Here is a 19,169-nt window from a genome sequence, read left to right on the forward strand (position 1 = left end):
TGTCTCTCTCTCTCCTAGAAATAAATAAAAAAAAACATTTAAAAAAAAATTAAAAAAAAATAAAGTATACAACTTGATATGTCTTTTATAATTTTTTTAATGTTTATTTTAGAGAGAGAGATCACGAGAAGGTAAGGAGTAGAGAGAGAGCCACCTAAGTGCCCCAATTTGATAAGTTTTGATGTTCACATACACTCATTTTGTAAACCCTTATTCCTGCCTCCCACCACTCCCAAAGCAATTTGTCACTCTAGATTAGTTTCTATTTTATTAAGTTATATATGTGTGTGTGTGTGTGTGTGTGAGTGTGTTTGTATGTGCATGTATGTGTATATATATATATATACACACACATACATACATATACCTCTATATGGAGTGATTTTGTATCACCTCTTTTGTTTCTGGTCCCTTTCATTTAGCATGTCATTTTGAGATTTATACATGTTGTACATATCAGTACTCCATTCCTTTTTTTACTGCTGAGTAGTACTCCATCATATTGATCTAACAGAATTTGTTTATATTTTCCATTTGTATATTTACACAGGGTCTTAACTGTTTGTATGCAGTTTTCCTCCCCATAGAAATAGCAGTAGTAATAAAATAAAAAGTTTTGATATTTTCCCACAGTGCCTTTTCCCTTGTTTGTCACTATATCCTAGATATTACCTCTGTTTTGAAGATAATAATGTAAATATTAAGAATAGGCACAACATCCTGTCAATGAGAATTCATTAATAACTAATATTTATCTACCTTAGAAAGCACTGTACATACATTATCTCTTTTAATAATTTTAAAAAATTGGGGAAATATATGTTATTACCATGTTTTACAGAATAGCAGACTGCACACACACTTGTACACATAGCGAGAGCAGAAGAGAGATTTTTAAAAACTGTTATTTATTCTTTTAAAATTCACATTTTAAGTAATCTCTGCACCCAATGTAGGGCTCAAACTCACAGTCTCGAGATTAAGATTTACATGCTCTATCAACTGAGCCAGCCAATCGCCCCATGTGAGAGAGATTTCAAAGGAATTTGTTTAAGTGATTGTGGAGGCTGACAAGTTCATCATCCGCAGAGTAGGCGTGTATGCTGGAGACCAGAGAAAAGCTCATGTTGTAGTTCAAGTCTGAAGGCAGTCAAGTAGCAGACTTTACCTTGGGAGAGACTATCTTTTTTCTCTTAAGGCATCCAGCTGATTGGATGAGATCCACCTACATTATGGAAAATAATATGTTTACATAAAATCTACTGATTTAAATGCTAATCCCATCTAAAAAATGTCTTCACAGCATAAAACATTAAAAAAAAAAATCTCGACTAATGTTTGACTAAGTGTCTGGGTACCATGGGCAGGCCAACTTGACACATCTTATTAGTGATTAGTTGACCCTTTAGGTCACCAGGATACAGCTTGGGGGTCACTTCTGTCTATTGCCCATGCTTCTTATTCAATGTTACATAATGGATACCTTTCAAGAACTCTTCCTCACACTAGATGAATGTGACCAAGAGCCACAGGCAGGATAGGTCTTACATAGTCTTGTGAACAGCAGTACTGAAAGATGTAGAGTTTTTTGTAGATCATCTAAGTTAACTTTGCAAAATAAGGAATTTCTTAATAAATCTCCCAATACATTTTACCCATGCTTTGAAATATGCATGAAAGTTGACTAGTTTTCCTTTAGGTTATTTAGTACATATTTTATATATTTGATTTTTGGGGGCAAAATTATTATCTCTTCTACTTCTTTCCAACTGAATGAAAAAAATTAAAAAAAAGTTTTCACAGTTAAAATAGCTTCAATTAAGGATCCATGCTATATCATCATCTAATTTGCCCTTTTCATCAAAAAAGTATGTGTTTGAGGAGCGCCTGGGTGACTCGGTTAAGCATCAGGCTCTTGATTTCAACCCAGGGCATGATCTCACAGTTTGTGGGTTTCAGCTCTGCATCAGGCTCTGCGGTGAGAGTGCAGAGCCTGCTTCGGATTCTCTCTCTCCATCTCTGTCTGCTATTTCCCTGTTCACTCTCTCTCTCTCTTTCAAAAAATAAATAAACTAAAAAAAAAAAGAGTATGTGTTTGAAAAATGATAGACACGTTCAAGGAAATTCTCAACATTTTAGAAATCAGATAAGGTTTTGTTCACATGTGTGGATACAATGAGATTTTTCTTTTAAGTGCTCTTCCTACTTTTTCTTTTCTTTCTTTTTTCCTTTTAATACTCCACTGTTTTCAGAAAACATAATTAGATGCTGAAATAATGGTTTAAATTTTTAGCAATGTATACCAAATCATTTCTTCATTGAGAGGTAAACATAATATTTGGTTTAATAGACATACAGCAATGATATAAATTAAAACATAAAGCTATCCTATGCTGAACTTTTTTAAAAAAGGAAACCAATCAAAATGAAAAAGAAGCATTCTAATCTTTTTTTTTGAATTTTCACTTTTTTCTTTCACAATATTTTCTCATTGGCTAGAGACATCATAAATTTCCAAACCTCAAAATTCCTACAGAAGTAATACAGGCATGTGATATGAAAAATGCTGATGAATACAAAACATAAAAGCCTCCTACATTATCTCTTCTGATGTGTGGGTTGTTTCTACAGTGATGATGTAGATCTTTGTCTACTCCAGGGTTGATGAGGAGACTGGCATGATGGCCACATAGGATAGGCTTATCATGGTCCGTCTCTGAAACAGTTCTTCACACTATAATTCATTTCTGTCTCTAAGGCTCAGGGAGTACATGTTATGTTGAAGTTCTTCCCGCCAACTTTAGGTTGACTTATGCCTCAGTTTTCTTTAAGAATGAATGGGCGTAATGTTTTATGTGCTATTACCTATAGTAACTAATACATACTGTAAGTAATGAATTCTTTCAAAGAAATATGATTGGTCATAATAATAGACAAATATGCCCCCAGTAACAAAGCATTCATTTTCAGTCTTTGAGAGCAAACAAATACACAGAGATCACCAATAATAATTTCAACCTCTGGCAAACACTTTGTTCTAGGTACATACAGTAGCTGAGATACAATTAAGAAAAGCTAAATTCAGGAAAGTGTATTTGAGTCAGCCCTGTTTAAAAAAAAAAACATGTAATTTCCATAATTTTGTTTCTTCATCTATAAAATAAGATCATTGAACTAAGAGAGTTTAAGGTCATTATACCTCTAAAATTCTTATGAGAATTTTTATGAAAAATGTTATGGAATATGGTCTTATCAGTAAATGAAGATACTGAAATTTACAAAGATTACTAATTGCTGTTCTGGTGCTTATATGCTCATTTAAAATTAATTTTTAAAAATTTGTAAATGTTTATTTACTTTTTGAGAGAGAGAGAGAGAGAGAGAGAGAGACAGAGGATGACTAGGGGAGGGGTAGAGAGAGAGGGAGATACAGGATCTGAATCAGGCTCTAGGCTCTGAGCTGTCAGCACAGAGCCCGGTGCGGAGCTGGAACCTGCCAACAGCGAGATCATGACCTGAGCCAAAGTTGAATGCTTAACCTACTGAACCACTTAGGCATCCCTAAAATTAATTTATGTAATACTTTGAACAGTCTTTGATATAAAATATTCACCTGTAAAAATGGGAGTATTTATAACCTGGCCTGACTTATCTATATCACAAAAACTATGAAATATTATATCAGAATATAATTTTATTTTTATTACTACTAATATTAATGCTGCCTACAGTACTATATAATGTGAAAAATCTTGAAAGGAATAGCTGAAGAGTAAAGTGCTGGAGCAGTGAGATCAATGGTGCCCAGATCTGAAAATTGAGTCATAAAAAGAAAAAAGAAATTGAACAGCCTCTGTCCTGGGGTTGGCTTTAAGCACTAATGTTCATGGGACACCTGGGTGGCTCAGTCAGTTGAGCATTTGACTTCAACTCAGGTCATGATCTCGCAGTTCATGATTTCGAGCCCCACGCTGGGCTCTGTGCTGACACCTAGGAGCCTGGAGTCTGCTTGGGATTCTGTGTCTCCCTCTCTCTCTGCCTCTCTTCTGCTCATGCTCTCTGCCTCTCTCTCTCTCTCTCTGTCAAAAATAACTACAATTTAAAAAATAAACACTAATGTTTATGTTAGGTGGGACCTTCTTTCATCTTGATTATTGCCACCAGCAGTTAATGTCATCAGCAGTTAATAGTTAAATAAAATGTGTATAGTACTGTGTGTCAGGCCCTCTTCTAAGCATATTACACTTAACCCAATTGGATACATATTTGGGGGCCACACCACTAACTAGAAAATGATAGATTTAGATTCCCTTTCAGATTGTCTGACTCCAGGATATTTGCTCACAGCCATTCTGCCAATTCCAGTGCGCTCTAATTGCTCTGCTCTGTTTCCTTTGCTTTACATGCTCTTTGCATGCTTTCCAACTCTAATTTCCATTTCCATGCACAAATTTTCACTTTATGAAACTCCTCTGTTTCCAATAAATCATCAGTTTCAAGGTTGGGAGTTGGTGGTTTAGTTTATTCCCAGGTGCATTCTTTCTAAGAAGTCTAGTTAATCAGTTGAAGACACCTATACCCATGTGCTAGGAATTATATTCTGGTTGTCTGACTTGAAAGTTCTGGATTTTGAAGATAACATATACAAAGTTTTTTAAAGAGTCATTTGGATGTAATTGAGTCTATTTTAATACCTAGTTTATTATTATGTTTCGGTGATTCTTAACATGCTGGAGTGATACAGACTCCTTTAAGAAGTTAATGACACTATGAAATCTCTGTGCTAAAAGAAAGAAAGAAATGTGCATAAACACAAAATCTTCATACCTGTCAGGAAGTTGGATCACCTGAAGCCTTTCCTGGGGCCACAGGTTAAGAACATCTGACCTATAGTTTAAACTTTATTTACCCACACATGGTAACTTCAGTAATCCTGTAAACTTATTATATTACTTTCTGAAAGACATTTAAACAATGAGTGAGTAAATGGAATGACGGACAGTATATACTTTGGGGTTTTGAAAGGCCACCGCGCATCTTTCCTCCATTAGACTTTGACCTTTCTTTACTGCCCTTCTCTACAGCAGGTCTGCTTTCACTGAGTCACCAGAGTTAAAATGGCCCAGCTCTAATTGTGTCTGTAAGTAAAGGTCAGAGCCTAACCCTGAATTTGCTGTATTCGTCCTACTGTCTTTTGAAGGAAACAAAAGATCTACTGTAGTTAAAGAAGGGTCAAGGAAGAAAAGTTAGTTAGATGATTAAATCAGAAAGCAGTCATTAATTTTAAAATAATTGCCGGGGAGACCCCATGGAACCCTGAGCCATTAAAGCAGAACAGGCTTGGATACATCAGTCCTAAGGCCAAATCTATTCCTGGAATGGCTGGGTAAGAAAAGTAATTGTGTTCACTTGATCTGAATTACATCATACTCTTGCCAAAATACTTTAACTTTTATTAAACTCAGGGAGACATGGATACCATACTTTTGACCTGCAGATACCCAAAGTTCTGGTTTATATTTTAGATGAAATTAGGGCTGCAAGATGATAGACTCATGGGCATAAACCTATTTGGTTAATTAAATGACTTTCTAAGTTATCTATATGCTATTGGGTAATATGAGCACAACTCTACTTTATGTTGTTTTATTGAGGGTAGGTGACTTAAGGTTTATTCTGTCCCTAAAAAATAGCTTTAATAAACCTGTATTTCTGAGAGATTTATCAAAGCTTACAATGAAACTGATTTAATATTCATTGCAAGGTTTTTTTTTTTTTTAATCTTTAATTGAATAACTCTCAAGAGGCTAGACCTAACCTCCTTAAAGTTGTACCTAATATATGTCAGTTTGCATGTTTGGCTATAAAATAGAATTATCACTGTGCAATAACTAAATTTGACACCTGCTTTGGGGACCTTTCAAGTAAAGTAATTGAACAATATGGAAAGCCCAGTGCTTTTGAATCCTGTGCATTAAATATTTGTTCAAATGTGAATCAACTTTGCTATGTAAGTTCCCATAGGACAGGGACAGTTGTGTTCTGATATTTCTGTTGCTCAGTCTGTTAATTCATCATTCATTCAGCCTTTATTTCAGCCTTGCTTTGTGCAGACAGGATGCTAGCAGCTTTGGCCATCAAAAGGAGATAAAGGCCCAGTCTTTGACAGTGAAGAGCTCAACTTTGATAGTAGAATATGCTCTTGGAATTAGAAGCAGAGATACCATGTCTGGTCAGGGGATAAGGGTTGTATCATGCAAGAGGCAGTACTTGGATTTGACCATTGAGGAACTGAACTTGAAAGGGGATTTGGGGATGAGAAGGATATTTGAGGCCAATCATAGGAATTATCCAAACACAGAGGTATAGGAAGTTCTAAGGAGAATGTAGAGGACACATTATATGGGTTGGCTGCAACATGGATTGACAGTAAAGAAGTGTTATGATAGAAATCTAGAAAAACAGGCTTGCCATGAATTAAAAGGGTATGAATTTCTGGCTTAGCTCCTAATTTATCTGATAGGCAACTTTAGAGGCCTGTATTTGTGATGGGAGGAATATAATTCAAACAACATCTCACATTTATTGATCATTTACTATGTGCTGAGTATTCTGCTAAGAATTTTCGTATTTTATTTAAGCCTTATGGAAAATTTAAAAGTAGATGTATTGTTATTATCTCTATTCAACAGATAAATAATCTGTGACTTAGGAACATTAAGTAGATTGCCCCAAATCACTTAGTTAATATAATAAGTGACAGGGCCAGGATTCAGTGCTTGATACTCTTGACTCCAGAGTCTAACCTCGTTATTCACTATAACATGATCTGACTTAGGCCTTAGGAAGATAATTCCAGAAACACTGTATAGCTTAGGTCATTGAGAGAAGACATTAGGAATGTAAAAAAAAAAGTGATAAGACATGAAAATAAAGGACTATCATTAAGAATGCATGGATGGAATGGGCATTAGCATCAATGCAATGATCAAAGCAGAGAACTTGGCTCAGATGTTATTGCCTCTTGAAGAGGGATCTTCCTCTTTACCCAGAGTACACTTAGATGACACCTCCAATCCATATGATCTACAATATTTACATATAAATATGTCATAGGTTATTGGCCAGCACTAATCATTGCTTTTTCTCAAGTTGTTCTGTGTTTATAAATGCTTCCGTTTTCTAGGTAGACTCTAAATTCACTGGAAGCAAGAATTGCCTCTCTTATGGTATCTTTCCACATTGCCTTACCTGGATGGTAAATATAGGTTGTTGCTCAAAAAGAAATTCCAATTTGTATTGAACATCCATTTGCTGTTTCCTTTGAAAATATTTGATGTATTTCACTATGCAGACAGGTATTGCTGACTTGCATGTGCTCTGTTTCCAGGGAAAGTATGTTTGCACAGTAATCATATATTTGATATTAGATGTGCAGGGGACTTGAGTACTGTTTCTTAAGACTAAAATTATTTAGGGGAGCCTGGGTGGCTGAGTCAGTTGAGCGTCTGACTTCAGCACATCATGATCTCATGATTCATGTTTGAGCCCTGTGTCAGGCTCTATGCTGACAGCTAGCTCAGAGCCTGAAGCCTACTTCAGATTCTGTGTCTCCCTCTTTCTCTCTCACCTTCCCCTGCTCACGCTGTCTCTCTCTCTCTCTCAAAAATAAATAAAACATTTAAAAAAAATTTAAAAAGACTAAAACTATTTAGAAAACTTTAGAATATTCTGTGACTGTGTGTGTGTCTGTGAAGAGTCTCACAGTAAGAAACATATTTGGATCATTCAGTACACCAGCCCATTCCCTAAGTGGCCATGTGGCATTTCTATTGAGAAAGATCCTGAGAAATGATCTGATACATAATAATGAGAACGTCACGAATATATAGTCTTTTTAATATGCAGTAAATAACTTCTGTGGAATTTGTAAACAATTTGGCTAGTTTAAATAATCTAAGAAGTGTCTTTTTTCTGCATTCCTGATTCATTGGATCGTTGCTTCAGTTTTCCCATCTGTAAAATGGTTTTCTATCTAGTTTATGGTTAAGTCAATGCAATAAAGAGATAAAGCATATTTTCTTATAAAATCACTTTGAAATCTGAGATGAAAGCTATTTCAGAAGTTCAAATTAGCATTAAATATCCATCAAGGTTTAAATTGGTGATGGGGACCACTTCTTTTCTTGGCTCTATGTGAACTTTGATCTTCGTAGATAAAAGTCTCAGGAAGTAAATTCATGATAATCTCTAGGTTTCTTCCCCACTCCATTCCCTCTTTTTGTGGTTTGACGTCTGTTCAGCAAAATAAACTCAGAATTTTAAAATGATCTAGGAAGTATCATTAGCACCATTTCGTGTTAGAATCCTGAATCTTTTAATATAATTTAGATAAGATGATGTATCAGAATATGATATTTTCAAGGCATAATCTAAAGCTACATATGCATGTTTATCTCATTAAAAATATTTTGAGAGGCGCCTGGGTGGCTCAGTCGATTAAGTGTCTAACTTCAGCTCAGGTCATGATCTCACAGTTGGTGAGTTCGAGCTCTGCGTCAGGCTCTGTGCTGAACAGCTCTGGGCCTGGAGCCTGCTTCAGATTCTGTGTTTCCCTCTCTCTGACCTTCCCTAACTTGTATGCGCGCTCTCTCTCTCTCTTTCTTTATCTCACTCTCTCAAAAATAAATAAACATAAGAAATATTTGGAGAAAGGCATTTTTAAAATGATGACATCCTAATACAAACTTGTTTGAACTCTTAACATTTTAAAATAAAGAAGTTAGGATCATTGTGGTGAAGTTGATATAGAAGAGAGGGAATGAGCCAATTATTTTCACTGGTGTTATTTAAGCTGTATGAGACTTGGGAACCTTTACTATTTACAAGCTCATTACCTGGGTGGCCTCTCAGTGACCTTCTATGGCTCTCATGAGCTTTGCTTGGAGAAAAGAGTTGCATAGGTGTGACATGCACAATAATTGTTTTGGTTTCTGCTACCACTGGACTTTCATATCTAGACTTAGTGGAAGGTGTACTCTAAGTACTTTCCAGAGTTTCCAGTTACATAGTTTAGGTAGAGAGAAGCTGGATAATTTTAGATTCAGTTGAATCTGGGGGAGATATGTATATGCACCTTATCAAATGAACTGCAACACACTCTGGAAATCCCATAGTGACTCCAGAATTAATAATTTTAAGACTATATTGGGTTAAGTAATGGCTTAGTTTTGAATTGGATAAACCAGTTATTTCAGTGAATCATCATAGAAACTACTCTTTCTGGTGGTTGATTCCACATTCGTATCTCAGATCCATCACAGATACAAAGAAGTCTCAGAAAGGGAATTTTATAACTGCTTTCAACATGATATTGTATATACTTCAAGCAAAATATCTAAATAATATTTATTAAAATCCTACTTTATGTTGGCTAATCCAGTTCAGCAATGTTTTCAAGATGGAAATTTTCACTCCCATTTAATCAATAATTATACTGAAATTTGAAAAGGTTATATGACTTTCAATACCTGCACAGGTAGTAAATGGCACAGATCTTTCACTAGATGTCTTGGAGTGACTTGGTTTCTGAGTTCTAGGACTTTATAATACATGCCACTTCATATGACTCCCAGAGTCCTCATGGATAATAGATATGCAAGTAGCAAATTTGTGAATAAGAAAAACTGGGTAGGGTGTTTATCCAGCAATTAAAAAACTGCACAGTAATCTTAGAAAACATGATCACATTTCTTAAAATATATTAATGTTGTTTTTATTATTGATATTGTTATTGAAAAAACACAAACTTTAAGTAGTTTGTGTAGTTATTCAAACTTATATGTGAGTAGTTACTTACATATAGTAAGACTTTCTACTCTTTACCCCATAAGCTAGCTACTATGTATCAAGAATCAATAGGGTAAAGGGAAAATTTTGTTATTAACAATTTTTCTTTTGCTTTCATGTCTATCCCTCACTAACAACATTATTTGATCTAGTGACCATCTAAGTATTTAGGTTCGTTTTGAAACCACAGTTGAGGTTTTCTGGGCATCAGATTTTGATGCCTAAGCAATGAAACATTGCATGTTCAAATTGCCATTTTGCCTTTCCAGTAAAGGCTTTGCAGAGGTCAGCTCCAGACTTATCTTCTGAGATGTTAGTCCTGACAATATTTCACTTACCCTCAGGCATTTAAAATAGTTTATCCTTCCTGTTCCTAGGGTAATGTGGTCCCAGGGCAGAGATCCTCCTCTTGTGGTCCTAAGGCCAGCAGCATCTGCTTCACCTGGGAGGGACCTTGTTAAAGATGCACATTCCTGGTCCCACCCCAGCTTCCTGATTCAGAAGCTTGAGGGCAGAATCCAGCAATCTGCCTGTTTAAAAAGTCCTCTGGATGATTCTGAGGCACTCTAAAGTTTGAGAATCCTTGCCCTATGCCAAATGATATATCAAAATGATGATACCTATACACATAGGTATTTCCTTGTTGTTTGACAATTTCTTTTTCCATATGAAATTATCAGATTACATTTTGTTTCTGAATATTTACTTCTATTGGGAAAGGGGTGTATGTTTTTGCTAGACTACTTTTACGTAAGGAAGAATAAACACAACTACTTGGTGAAAGAGGGAGAAATAAAACAAATAATTAAAATATGTTGGGTATTCTAACCCCATCATAAATTCACCATTCTCTCTACCCCATGTCCCTGTATTCCTTAAATTCAGAATTATTTATTCTCAAAGTCACTTAGACGTGGACACACATCTGCAAGACACTTTCATCTCCCTTGTTACCCACAACAATTGGTCTTTAAATTTAGCAATTCTGCTTTCACAATTTACTCAACTCCATTCTTCTCTTTTTCCCCCACAATCACCAGGTCATTAGGTCATTGCTCTGGCCCCTTAACTGATAAGGTGCTTTAATTTAATGTATTATGTATAGATAGAAGTCACTAAAATATTGCTTTTACCCTGTCATTCTTCTGCACATAAAAACCAAACCAGACCAAACAAATTATTGCTTACCTCATGAAAGCCAAGTCTCTTACCCTAGATAAGACTTTTCTGTAGTCTAGTTATGACCTGTCTCTTCTGCCCTATTTCCTTTCCTTTTTTCCTCGTGTATTCTAAACCAAATTAAGATATGAGAGCATGCTGTGTTTATGTTTTTTATTTCTTGTTTTGACATTGTTTCTTGATTATTTAGTTTACTCGAGAATATGTGTTCTCACAGAATGTGGTCATCTAATAGAACTTTAATCCTCATTCACATTTTTAACTTTATTGAGATAAAACTGACAAAAGTTATATATATTTAATGTGTATAACATGATTTGATACACATATATATTGTGAAATGAAAACCACTATCAAGATAATTAGCTCATCAATCACCTTACTTAGTTACCAATTTTTTGGTGAGAGAATACTTAACATCTACACTTTCAGCAAATTTCAAGTATACAATACAATATTATTAACTATAATCACCATGCTGTATGTTAGATTCCCAGAACTTATTAATTTTATAACTGAAAGTTTGTATTCTTTGACCAACATCAGCCTTTTTTTTTTTTTTAAATATTTTTATTTATTTCTAGGAGAGGGAGAGAGAGACAGCGTGAGCAGGGGAGGGCCAGAGAGAGAAGGAGACACAGACTCTGAAATAGGCTCCAGGCTCTGAGCTGGCAGTCAGCACAGAGCCTGACGCGGGGCTCGAACCCACGAACCGCGAGATCATGACCTAAGTGAAAGTCGGACGCTCAACCGACTAAGCCACCCAGGAGCCCCAAGCCTTTTTGTTTTAATATGGAAAAAGTTACACATATCCAGTCTAGAAAACTCAGAACATATATATAAAATATACAGTTAAAAATAACAGTACAATCGTAGGTCACTTCAACCTTATCACTTCTATATTAATCATTCTATTATTTATCTTCTTCCTTTGTGTTTTCCCATAGTTGTAACATTATTGTATATTCAGTTTTTTTTAAAGGCAGTTTTTTTTTTTTTGAGCAGTATTAGGTTCACAGCAAATTTAGGAGAAGGTATAGAGATTTCCTATGTAATCCCAGACCCTACACATACACAGTCTCTTCATTATTTATATCCCCCACCAGAGGGCACATTTGTTGTAATTAATAAACCTACATTGGTGCATCATAATTACACAAAGTCCATAGTTTATTACATAAAGGTTCACTTTTGGTGTTGTGCATTCTGTGAGTTTAGACAGATATATGACATATAGCCATCATTGTAGTACCATACAGAATATTTTTATTATCCCAAACATCATCTGTGCTCCATGTATTCATCTTTTCTTCCCTCATCCCGTAACAACAAGTTTTGTTTTTCCTGTCTCTATGGTCTTATCCTTTCTAGAATGTCATGTAGTTGAAATTATACAGCATGTAGCCACTTCAAATTGCATCTTTCAGTTAGTAATACGCGTTTAAGGTTCTTCTATGTCTTTGGATGAATTGACAGCTCATTTGTTTTGACTGCTGAATAATATTCTATAACCTGGAACAACTACAATTTATTTATCCATTCACCTACTGAAGAACATTCAGGTTGTTTCCAAGTTTGGGCAGTTATGAATAAAGTTGCTATAAATATCTATGTGTAAGTTTTTGTGTGGACATAGTTTTCTCCTTTGGGTAAATACCAAAGAGTGTGATTGCTGGATCTTCTGGTTAAGAGTATATTTAGTTTTATAAGAAACCACCAAACTGTTTTCCAAAGTGGCTATACCATTCTACATTCGCATTAGCAAAGAATAACTGTTCCTTTTGTTCCACATTCTGACCAGCATTTGGTGTTATTGGTGTTCTGGACTGTAATCATTTTAATAGGCATGGAGTGGTATCTCATCTTTATTTTAATTTGCATTTCCCTGAAGTCATAAAATGTGAAACATTTCTTCATATGCTTACTTGTCATTTGTATATCTTCGGTAAGGTGTCTGTTAAACTTTCACCCATATTTTCATTGAGGTATTTCCTTTTTCGTTTTGTAAGTATTCTTTGTGTAATTTGGATAATAGTCCTTTACAAATGTTTTTTCTCAGTCTGTGATTTGTCTTCTCATTCTCTTGAAGTGTTCAGTCTTATGTAGTGCTTTTCATAAACAACTTTCAGGCTATTAAATTTTTGCTTCTAAATACTATTTCATTGATTTCACAGTAGCCTAGTAGGAATGTTCCATAGTTTATTTAATAGTTGCTTTGTGATTGGACCTGCAGGCTATTTCATGGAGGGAGGAGAGACTGTTATAAATATTGGCCAAGGAACATCCTTTGTCTATATCCAATTTACCCATATTTTTGGTGTTAAAATAGATTGTCAGAAGTGATTACATTTCATGTTATAAATATGTAAATAAAAATCATTCATAATGCATCACCTATAGGGGAATACACATTATATTTTAATGAGTGTACTTCCAGTCCTTTCTTTGGCAATAATTTTTTATATGTAGTTGGCATCATAGAAATTATTTCTTTTTTTTTTTAATGTTTTATTTATTTCTAGGAGAGAGAGAGAGAGAGAGAGAGACAGCGTGAGCAGGGGAGGGTCAGACAGAGAGGGAGTCACAGACTGAAACAGGCTCCAGGCTCTGAGCCGGCAGTCAGCACAGAACCCGACACAGGGCTCGAACCCACGAACCGTGAGATCATGACCAAAGCGAATGTCGGACGCTTAACCGACTAAGCCACCCAGGCGCCCCCATAGAAATTATTTCTTGATACTTTTCTGTTAACATTTAACATAAGCATTTTACCATGTCATTCGAGTTCATAAAAATCATTTTAATGGCTATGTAGCATTTCATTTAAGTTATCAGTGTTTAATCATTTTCATTGCTTGTACTTGGTTTTTTTGATATGTCTATTACAATAATTCTTCAGGAAAGTTTTTGTACAAACATGTCTTTCTGGTTCCTCATTATTTTCTTATGATAATTTACTAAAATTGCATCAAAGGGTATAATGATAAATACCCTTGAAACATCTTGCCAAAATTGTTTCCAAAATGGTTTGCCAATTTATACCATTAACAGTGTAGGAGATTGCTTGATTCAGTGCTCCCTTTTTAGCATTGAAGATGATAATGTTTTAATCATTGCTAAGTTTATAGGGGAAAACAGTATTTTGTTTTAATTTGCATTTCTTTGATTAGTTGTGTTTGAATATTCCCATGTTCATTAGTCATTTGTAATTCTTCTAGGAATTTTCTGTATGGAGTCGTTGCCAATTTCTAAATTGTGGCTTATAATTTAACATTTGCTGTTAAAGATATTAACTCTTTGTCAATTAAAATCATTAGAAAATAATATGACAATTATTTTTTAAGTTTCTACATATTTTAAGGAGTTTCCTCTTCAAAGTTAGAGTGATTGTTTTGCTTCAGATATGAAGTGTCTGCTTATGAAGCAATTGTAGGCTGCAGAGCAGAAATTAGTTTTTTTTCTATAGACATTGCAGAGTCTTTTAATTTTTTTTGGTCAGGAGGAGGAAACACAATCAACTTTGTAGATGAGAAAGAACACACACAGAACCTAGGAAAAGTATACTAGAGAGGGGCAAGGCTGAAAACAACCTGGGCCCTTAAGAAGTTGACTTACGGTGTGGATAAGATTTCCATCACCTGACCTTAGGTAGGAAGGAACTGAGTAGAATCCAGACCTAAGCAACTGAGAGTGATACATCTTTGTCAAGTTTTTATAAGAGAGTGACTTGACTTGGTAAGATTTCTCTATATTTATGTTTGTAATTTTCTATACCTCTTGTAAGGTTTGGGAGTTACAAATTTGATGTTATAAAAATCCACCATTATTTCTGTGGTAATTTTCCATCTCTTTTACACATGGAAATCCTCTCCTTAGTGAGATATTAAATAAGCATTCCCTGTTACTTTATCAAAATGTAATTTGATGCTTTAAATATCCTGGCATTAATTATGCTGTATGTGTAGTGTATGAATTAGAATTATTTCTTTTTCCTTCAAAAGTCAACCAATTAACTCATAGCAGAGATGCTTAACTGCCTTTATGAGACAAACTGTGATCTGACAGATTATACCTAAGTATTCATTTTAATTTTCTTGCCCATTTTAACAGGATGTTTTCCTTTTGGGATATAGTTGACTGATTTGTTTATTCTCTCTATATTTCACATATTTGTACATAGGAGGAAGAAAGAACAGAGCAAACTGGATATAAATCTCTAGTTGTTGCTACCGTGTCCCTAAATATTTCCATCTATTTATTTTTAAGAAAGTTAAAAAAAAATACTAGGCCCTTGGAATATCTCTTGCTTTAGTGTGTTTCAGGGAACAAATTTCTCCTAAATGATTTATACAGGAAGTGGGCTTTGTAAAGTTCCAGTTTATTAGTTGTCATGAACACAGTTGAAAAATAAATGTCTAACTAGTCAAATATATTTACCTTATATGAAAAAGTTTTCAAACCTTAATATATTGAAAAAACTAATATAAGAGACATGGGGGCATAACAATAGAAAATGGACAGAATATGAATCTGCAATTCCCATATTCACAGCACCCCCCCCCACAGAGTCTAATTTCCTAATATACTAATAAATATAAATAGAAAGAATAAGATACATTTTTTGACAAAAGCACTATAACTCAGAGTGTTACCAAGAATTTGGAGAAATAGATGACTCAAACATGGATTATGGGAAGAACTGAAAACTAATTCAGTTTGCTAGAGTGTGATGTGCCAGTATCAAACTTTAAAATATTTACACATATTGATTCTAACCTGGCACTCCTAAGAATTTTCACATGAGAAAAATCAGAGTTATACATGAATCTTCTTTTATTTTATTTTTTTTTAATTTATTTATTTTTTTACTATGCAACTTACTTTTTATTGAAAGTATCTTGCATTCATGATGGATGCTTTTTAGGTTTTGCCAGACATTTTAATGTTAAAGGTTAAATTATTTTTACATGCAAGTAGTGTGACTTTTCCCCCACATGGAATCACTGATTATAAAAAGATGACAGATCACATAGGTTATTTGTCCTTTTTAATTGAAAAGCTAACAGACCATCTAGTTATATTTCCCCCAAAACAACAAATGAGGAGTAACTGAGTCTCTAGCCAAAATATTCAAAGCTAAGGATTAAAAATGCAAAAACAAGTCCTTAGATCCAATTAAGGAAGCCCTACAACAAACAGGCTCATCAATACCAGTGGTACTCCTTGACTCCAGGAAGCTGGAAGACATCCTAATAACCCCACTCCAAACTTTTACCTCAAGTAGCCTTTTTCTAGTTTCCTACTCATGAGTAAAGATAATACGTTGTTAATTCTATTCAGAAAACTCTTTTGCAACTTGTTTTATTTACAATGCCAACTTTTAAGAGGTCATTAAACTAAAGTTAACTGGCAATAAACTAGGCAGAAATCGTTTTACAAAGAGGGAAATCCCAAAATGTCACCTTCTCAGAACCCACAATTGAGTTTTATTCAGAGTCAAGAAAAAAGAAACTTGTGATCATACTAGAAGAAACTCAGCCTTAAGTTTTGAATCTGTACTCAAATTACACATGCAAGGAGGACAATATTCTGCTAAAACAACTGATTTGCTGCTGCATTTGACTATGGATTGTATAATATTAACAATTATAAACAAAGCAGTGCAACTAGTATTTGGAACAATCCTTACAGTGTTACAGTGTCAGGCATAACATTTCACTTCTCTTCACACCACTGGTTCTCTTTGCGTACCTGGGCTTCCTCTTCTTCAGTAAAGTCATTTTTGATATTGAAGGTCTTGCGAATCTCCTCAGGAGTTTTCCCCTTGATCATATTGGCAACAGTCTTGCATGTAACATCAAGCAAACCTTTAATGTCTAAGTAGTTTGCAGCCAGAATAAGTTCAAAAAGTGTTCCTTGGTCAATTTTCAGGAATTCTTGGTCCCAAACAGGGATTCATCTGTTCGCTTTTCTTTGTTCTCATCATCTTCAGGAGGAGGGGGGTCATCCTTGTGGTGGGTGCACCACTGAATGACCTTTTTTAATATTGCTGCGTTAACATTTGGTAGAGGAACTGGGTCATCATCCCCTTCATCATCCATTCCCAAATCTTCCAACATGGTCTTGATAGTCACAGACTGTTTGGCAATTTCAACATCAACTTCAAATATTTCTCCATCAGAACTCTGCAACTTAATTGAAGGCATGGTGCTCGGTCTCAAGGAGACTGCAGGCCGGAGGCTGACAAGAGCAGGAGCGGCCTCAACTACGAGGGGAGAAAGGCAGAGAACAAGGCCACTACTCACATAAATCTTCTTTTAAAATGATATGTGTAATAATGACTGATTTGAAACAGTCTAAATTTCTAGCAGTAGGGATAGTGTAATTGATGGTTAACTTACATCTAATAATTCTGTGTAACCATTATATTTCATGTTTTAAAGGATTAATGATACAGAAAAATATTCATGAGTTAGATTGAAAGGATGAAAATAGTTGTATATGCAGCATGAGCCCAGTGCATAATTACGTCTTAACATTTTTATGTTTGACAGAGGAGGGGTGGTGTGTGTGTTTGCAGTGTAGGTGTGTATAGTGGAGAATATAAAGGTTAATGGGTTTGTTTGTGGGTTTGGGACAATTGTGAGAATATGGAAATGTGTGTCTTTGGGTTTGTAGATATGTATCCCTGTTACTAGTGTGTGAATGTGTCAACAAATATTCAAAGATGAAAAATTCAAAGGCAATTACATAGAAATGATCATCATAGCTATGTCTCATAGGCAGGATTAATTTTCTTAACTATATTTTTCTCCAGTGGGGATGTGTTTTCAAGTATTTGTATGTATTCATGTATTTCATTATACTTAGAGAAAGATCGTTACAATTAATTAAAACAAAAATATTTTCAGTAATTATAAAGCATCTCTAAGGATTATAAATAACCCCTAACTTCTAATAAACATGGTAATAAATTCTACTCAACTTGGATACAATGATAAAGTGGATGAATTTTAAGAATAGAAAATGGGCAAGCAATAATTTTACACATTTCTGCTGTACCATGGAAACATTTCATGTGTGAAGTGTGAAGTTTTAATTTGAACTAAATAATGTTAGTTAAGCTATTCTGTTTTCTCTCTCACTGCATTCTTATCTGTTCCAAACACATAAAACAACTTATGGATGTTTCACATTAAAGCTCGTTAAATGGTAAATTCAATGGTTTCAGAATATATTTTTGATTTGAAAAAGATCCTTTATGTCTCAATATAAAATGAAAGTTATTATTTCAAATATTTAAACAGGTGTTACTTGTTCATAAATGATTTGAGGGGTTAGTCAGGATTTATTTAACACCACACTCAGGAAAAATGGCAGAAAAGATCAGAGGGTAATCTAATCTTTTAGGCCAGAGACTCTCTCAAATTGTGTTCAGAAATGTTAGTGGGTATCCTGGAAAAAATATATAAATTAAAGGTTGTGTTAACAAATAAGGTTGGGAAATGCTGTCTACTCTAATCTTCTCCTGTTGATTTTCAGTTCATATTAGCTGTGTCGGGTCCCTCAGAAAGAAACCTATTTAACTTTCTTGAATTCAGCATTTATCGTGTAAATTTGACTATGGATTTTTTTTTTTTTTGCTTTTTCATGGATTTCGTGTTAACATGTTGTGATGGAGTTCTATAATTTGAGAAATGGTGTCCTAAATTCTTCAGTTCCAGCATAGTAACATTTATTTTAAAGTCAAAATAGTTGTTTCCAATAGTTTTGCATGGCTAATCTATTCAGGTCATCCTAAAAACAAGAACAAAGTAAGGTATTAAATAGTAATTTAGGATGAAGTCCTCAAAATTTATTTCTAAGCATTTAATGTATACAAATGACATAGTTGATCATTTGCATAAACTGCCTAAACAACTCTTTTGCAATCAATAAACACGCATATTAGGATAGGTAATTGTTAATGGAGACAAATTAACCAAAAAAATCTGTTTATAATATGTAGCTATTTTTATTGCCATATTTTGAATCTTTCCTAGATAATTATATATATTCTAGTCAGACATATGATTTATATTACAGGGTGTCCAGAATCCTGTATTAAATTTTAAAGAGCAACTAAAGATAAAAGTAGATCC

At 34.5% G+C, this 19,169-nt stretch overlaps 2 protein-coding genes across 2 annotated transcripts in view; one reads left to right on the plus strand and one right to left on the minus strand.

The window, feature by feature from the left end:
* MMP16 (matrix metallopeptidase 16) overlaps positions 1-19,169 on the plus strand; it is a 284,104-nt gene that overhangs the window by 98,720 nt on the left and 166,215 nt on the right. The window lies entirely within an intron of this gene.
* Positions 15,946-17,323, minus strand: LOC120249038 (S-phase kinase-associated protein 1-like). Its single transcript, XM_039257517.1, is given in 2 exon segments — positions 15,946-16,985; positions 16,988-17,323. Coding segments are annotated over 2 exon segments (489 nt in total). The 5' UTR covers positions 17,235-17,323; the 3' UTR covers positions 15,946-16,743.

Source organism: Hyaena hyaena, unplaced genomic scaffold, assembly GCF_003009895.1.
Source record: "Hyaena hyaena isolate Hyena2069 unplaced genomic scaffold, ASM300989v1 scaffold_627, whole genome shotgun sequence".
Classification (NCBI taxonomy): Eukaryota; Metazoa; Chordata; class Mammalia; order Carnivora; family Hyaenidae; genus Hyaena; species Hyaena hyaena.